Source organism: Octopus sinensis, linkage group LG2 (assembly GCF_006345805.1).
Source record: "Octopus sinensis linkage group LG2, ASM634580v1, whole genome shotgun sequence".
Classification (NCBI taxonomy): Eukaryota; Metazoa; Mollusca; class Cephalopoda; order Octopoda; family Octopodidae; genus Octopus; species Octopus sinensis.
The window spans coordinates 49,616,398-49,622,524 of NC_042998.1; the positions used below are offsets into that span (position 1 = coordinate 49,616,398).

Consider the following 6,127-nt stretch of genomic DNA (forward strand, 5'->3'; position numbering starts at 1 on the left):
AAAATAGCTTAAAAAAGAAACAGACAAATTGAATTATAAAAGCAACCACCACACATACATACTGCTATACATACACATATACATGTTATTATTGTGACATACACAATATTACACATAAAGTCTACTACTTACACACATGACAAAGCTATCATACTCATCACAAATACTGTTATATACACAAATTCTGTTTTATACACATACACATATCATTACTATCACATATGCTATTATGTACGTATACAACACTAAACACACACACACACACACATTGTCATATATATAAACACACTGACATGAACACACTACTATATACATACATGTCACCACTTTTATGGACACCACAAACACACACAAATACACACACATGTACACTCACATATGCATACCACTGTAAACAATGTGACCACTATGATGTACACCAAAAATCCATACATACCATCACTGCCAACAGCAGCAGCAGCAGCACCACCACCACCACCATCACCACCACAACCACCACCACCACCAGACATACACAACAAAGACATTATCAAATAGAGAACCACACACAAACATTACTATACACATACATGCTACCACTATTAGGTAAATCATACACACACACACTATTATACACAGTGCTACCACAATCACATAGCTCATATGTACATACACGTCCCATCACCACCACCAAACACACAAAAAAGTTATCAAATATACAACTACGCACACACATATTACTATATACTCATACATGTTGATACTACCACATACAACATCCACAAACTCAAACACCACCATATACACACATGCAACTATAATCACATCTACTACAACACATGTGGTTTTCATACTCATTATAGATGACTTACTAGAAATAGAAGACAACTCCCTTCCAAAAGGAAGGACACATCAGACAATGAAGGTTCTGATATACAAAAAGACTGTATGGTCATGGATGAAGTTTTAAAAGAGGAAGACCCAGGAAGACATGGGATGAAGTATTGGAGGCTGATCTCAAAACGTTGAGCCTTATGAAGGATCTGACAGAGGACCAAGATATGTTGCACATTGCTGTCCTCAAGAAAACCCACCCACTATAACAGAAGTGAGATCCTAAAACTAAGGTGCCGTGTAAAGAGCATTGTTATGGGTGCTAGTGCCATGTGAAATGTATTGGAGCTGGTGCCACTTAAAAAGCACTGGTGATGGTGCCATATAAAAAGTACCCAGTACACATAAAGTGGTTTGCTTTAGTTATAGAAAACATGCCAAAGCAGACTATGGAACATGGCATTGCCCCTGGCCTTCCTAGTTCCTGCCAAGTCATCCAACGCATGACAGCATGGAAAATGGATGTTAAATGGATGTTAAAAGACTGTCCGATTGAATATTCCAGTGCACTACAGCGAGCTGGCAGAAGCGTTAGCACACCAGGTGAAATGCTTGGCAGTATTTCGTCTGCCACTACGTTCTGAGTTCAAATTCCGCTGAGGTCGACTTTGCCTTTCATCCTTTCGGGGTCGATTAAATAAGTACCAGTTATGCACTGGGGTCGATATAATCGACTTAATCCGTTTGTCTGTCCTTGTTTGTCCTCTCTGTGTTTAGCCCCTTGTGGATAGTATAGAAATAGGTATTTCGTCTGCCGCTACGTTCTGAGTTCAAATTCCGCTGAGGTCGACTTTGCCTTTCATCCTTTCAGGGTTGATTAAATAAGTACCAGTTACGCACTGGGGTCGATATAATCGACTTAATCCGTTTGTCTGTCCTTGTTTGTCCTCTCTGTGTTTAGCCCCTTGTGGGTAGTAAAGAAATAGATCTTTCAACCACTTAATCAGGTTGACCTGGGACTAAACTACATCAGCAATACAAATATACTAAGGTTACCACACACATTCATATTACACATGGGAACCATATGTTCTTTAATTCTGTTAGCTTCTTTCCTCAAACCACTGCTCCCTGAAACTCACTACCATCAGCTTGTTTTCCTCTGGTCTGTGATATTCAATCCTTTAAGTTTTCTATCTCTAGACATCTTTTGAATTTGTAGGCCCCTTCTTTTTCTTCTTTGCAATCCCTTATGCTACAGTGGGAACAAGCCTTGTTTAGGTCAAGACTTTACAAAAAAACAAACATACACATATGTCATCACTCAAACACATATACTAGACCCTATACATACATACATACATACATACATACATACATATAGGTACGGGTGTGGCTATGTGGTAAGAAGCTTGCTTCCTAACCACATGGTTCTGGATTCAGTCCCATTGCATGGCACCTTGGGCAAGTATCTTCTAATATAACCTTGGGCTGACTAAAGCCTTGTAAGTGGATTTGGTAGACTGAAACTGAATGAACTGTTTGTGTGTATCTGTGTTTGTCCCCCTGCCATTGCTTGACAACTGATGCTAGTGTGTTTATGACCCCATAACTTAATGGTAGCATAAATAAAAGAATAGATATGCTAGACCAGTCACTGCCTATTGACAAACATCAATATTTATTTCCCTTAACCCTTTCGTTACTGTATTTATTTTGAGATGCTCTGTGTTTCAATCAATTAATTTTAAATATAACAAAGAATTTAGTAAAACAACTTAGTTATCATTAAAGCTAGTGTTGGGAACATAAATTGTGACTAAGGTTTGGTGGAAGATTTTAATTCATAACTTATGAAAACAAGACATTTGTACTACAGAGCCAGGTTGGAATCAAATGGGTTAAGCATGAAATTAAAATTTTGTGAAATTAATACTTGATTTCATGAAATTATCTCCCCTGTTTTTGAGAGCTGTTAACAATTGCCACTAAGTTTTTGTTTTGTTTCTCCAACTCAAAGGCAAATTTCTGCTGATTTAGAATTTTTTTGTGTACACCATTCAATACATCGCCATCTACTAGAATTAAGCATATAAAAACTGACTGTTTGAAAAGAAGATGGGTACATTGAGAGAAATGAGAAGAAATCACATGAGTGCAACACATTTTCTTGATATGAATGACCAAATAATAGAAACATGAATAATTACTAAATTCTCCACTGGCTTAGCCAACCAGTAAAGTATAGGGACCAGTAAAAAAGTGAGTAGTAGTAGTAGTTGTAGTAGTAGTAGTAGTAGTAGTAGTAGTAGTTGTTGTTGTTGTTGTTGCTGTTGTAGTAGTGGTGGTGGTGGTAGTAGTAGTAGTTGTAGTAGTATTAGTAGTAGTAGTAGTAGTGGTAGTAGTAGTAGTAGTAGTAGTAGTAGTAGTAGTAGTAGTAGTAGTAGTTGTTGTTGTGGTAGTAGTAGTGGTAGTAGTAGTGGTAGTAGTAGTAGTAGTAGTAGTAGTAGTAGTAGTAGTAGTAGTAGTAGTGGTGGTGGTAGTGGTGGTGGTGGTGGTGGTGGTGGTATTTGCAAGAGGAAGAGAACAATAGTGATAATGATTTTATTTCCTGGTTCAGCTATGTACTGTGCTGTTTAATCAATTTACAATTTCATTACAATTTCATAATTGGAATTTACCTTGTAAAATTACCAAAGCATTTCCCTAGTAAGTGAAAATAATTATAACTATAACATCTATGTTTATTTTCAATGCAGGTAAAAAATATTGGATAGCTGAAAATCGCGAAAAAGATGACTCTCTTTCTGTATTAACAACTGCTTATTCACTCTTAAGTAGAGACCAACATGATAACATAACAGAAGCAGAACCCATCTTCAAATGGCTGATGTTACAAAGTAACAAAAACAGAATTTTCAATTCTACTAAGGTAAGCTGTTCACTGACATCTATATATATATATAAAACTGTAGTTGTGTGAGTGTCTGTCCCCTTCGATTTAGATTTCTAACTACTCCCACATTTTGCGGTGCAGTTTAACCAAATTCGGGTATCTTATAGTCGTGATTCATATCGAGCCCGTCTGAGTATTAGCGCGCGTCTACGATGAGTCTACGATTTTAAAAATAATTTAACATCATTTTTTATTCCATTTTAATGCATAATTTTTCGTGTGTCGATGGCGGCGGAGTTGGCGTCCATGGTCACAGCTGCACCTGTTTGCTTCTCCCCCTTCTTCCCTCCCTCGTGAAGCTGTAGGGAAGGGAGTGTAAGGAAATCAACGTCGTAAAGCATTGTCAAGGAGACCAGCGTTCTTTTAGAACAACGACTTCATGGCTTGAAGACACCAAAACAGAAATGGCTAAGAAAGCCCGAATTGGCATCTATAAGGGAAGTAACTCTCTAAAAATGCTTATATAGTTATTTCCCTTACAAACCCGAGCAACGCCGGGCAATACTGCTAGTGTGACATAAATTTTGATTTAACGCAGGTTTGTGGATTGGCAAACATCAAGCTATGTTTGGAACATCAAGCTATGTTTGGTACCTGTTATAATGTGGGTATACCTATCTGGTGTAAAATGGTATTGAACAGATAAATAGTCAGTTGTGGTTATCTAAAAATAACCTATTGCAGAAACATATTAACAAAGAATGGACTCCAGCACATTTTTTCTTTGAAGCCTGATATTTATTCTGTCAGGCTTCTTTTAGTTTCCATCTACCAAATCCACTAACAACGCTTTGGTCAGCCCGAGGCTATAGTAGAAGACACTTGCCCAAGGTGCCACGTAGTGGGAATGAACCCGGAACCATGTGGTTGATAAGCAAGCTACTTACCACACAGCTAAATTATATATAATTTGTGGAAATGAAGTGAAGCCAAATTATATAATTTAATGCTAGCACAAATTAGCCTATCCTATTTCCATTTATGCAGGTATTCTAAATAGGATTTGGAGTATGTTATTATATTTTGATCAAATTGAAAATTCTGGCACCATTCATTGCTTGTAAGCAAAACAGGAAATTATATATATATGTGTGTGTATGAGTTTGTGTGTGGGTGTTTTGGACTCTTGACATCATGTGATTATTGTAAATTTGTAAACAAGCACCACTGTCATTCATGCAGCATTATTTCTTCCTGGTGAAATATTAACCTTGCTTGTAACAATTGAGATTTCACAACATCCGGCTGTAGAAAACCTGCCTCAGCAAATTCTGTCTGATACATGCAGGCATTGAGAAATACATGGACGACAATGATGAAGATGATGGTGGCTGTTGTGGCAGTGATGAGAAAAAACAATGATTGTGATGATAGCAACGACATGTATGTGTGTGTGTGTGTATGTGTGTATGTGTGTGTGTGTGTATGTGTGTGTGTTTGTGTGTGTGTGTATATGTGTGTGCCTGTTTGTGTGTGTATGTGTGTGAGTGTGTGTGTATGTGTGTACATGTGTGCGTGAGTGTGTGTGTATGTGTGCGTTTGTATGTGTGTGTGGGTGAGAGAGTGTGTGTGTATGTGTGTGTGTTTGTGTGTGTGTGTGTGCGTGAGTGTGTGTGTATGTGTGTGTATGTATGTGTGTGTGTATGTGTGTGTTTGTATGTGTGTGTTAGTATGTGTATGTGTGTGTGTTTGTGTGTGTGTTTGTATGTGTATGTGTGTGTGTGTGTGTGTGTGGAAGACACCTATCATTTAATGTAAACTATACAGGGTTCAGTCAATAAACTGTCAACAGAATTACGCAAAAATGAAAATAACACTGACATCCCATTTTAACAGATATATTTGCCAAAATTACATAAAAATATTTTGAAATACTAAAGAGTAAATTTATTCAATAAAATCGCTATTTGCTTTAACCTTGGCCTCCAGACGACTTTGGAATCTCCTGCAACTCTTCTGGACAATCTCCTTGTTTAAGTTGGTGAATGCTGCCATAATCCTTCCTTCAGTTCATCTGTGATTTTGCAAGGGGTTTTGTTGGTCTCTTGCTCAACTGCACCCCACACATAATAATTAAGGGTGTTGCAGTCTGGGGAGTTAGGTGGTCAGATGTTAGGGATGATATAGTTGCAGAAAGTGTCTGACAGCCATGACTGATTTCTCTTGCTTGTGTGGCATGGTGCAGAGTCCTGTTGCCAGACATAGGGTCTTCCTCTTGACGTAGGGGAGCACTGTCCCCTCCAGGCACTTGATGTAGGCCTCCGTGTTGAGTCAGAGGATGCGTGGGAAAATGAATGGAGGTATAATGTCGCCATCACTTGTGATCATGCCAAACACCAAGATGTTGACTAGATGTTT

The 6,127-nt window shown here is 38.1% G+C and overlaps 1 protein-coding gene across 2 annotated transcripts in view; it reads left to right on the top strand.

Moving 5' to 3' along the window:
- LOC115232626 (CD109 antigen-like) overlaps positions 1–6,127 on the top strand; it is a 189,139-nt gene that overhangs the window by 145,733 nt on the left and 37,279 nt on the right. For both annotated transcript variants that reach the window (XM_029802619.2, XM_036513187.1), the window contains exon 26: positions 3,573–3,745. In XM_029802619.2, coding sequence (XP_029658479.2) covers positions 3,573–3,745 — 173 coding nt within the window. The remainder of the gene's footprint in view (positions 1–3,572; positions 3,746–6,127) is intronic.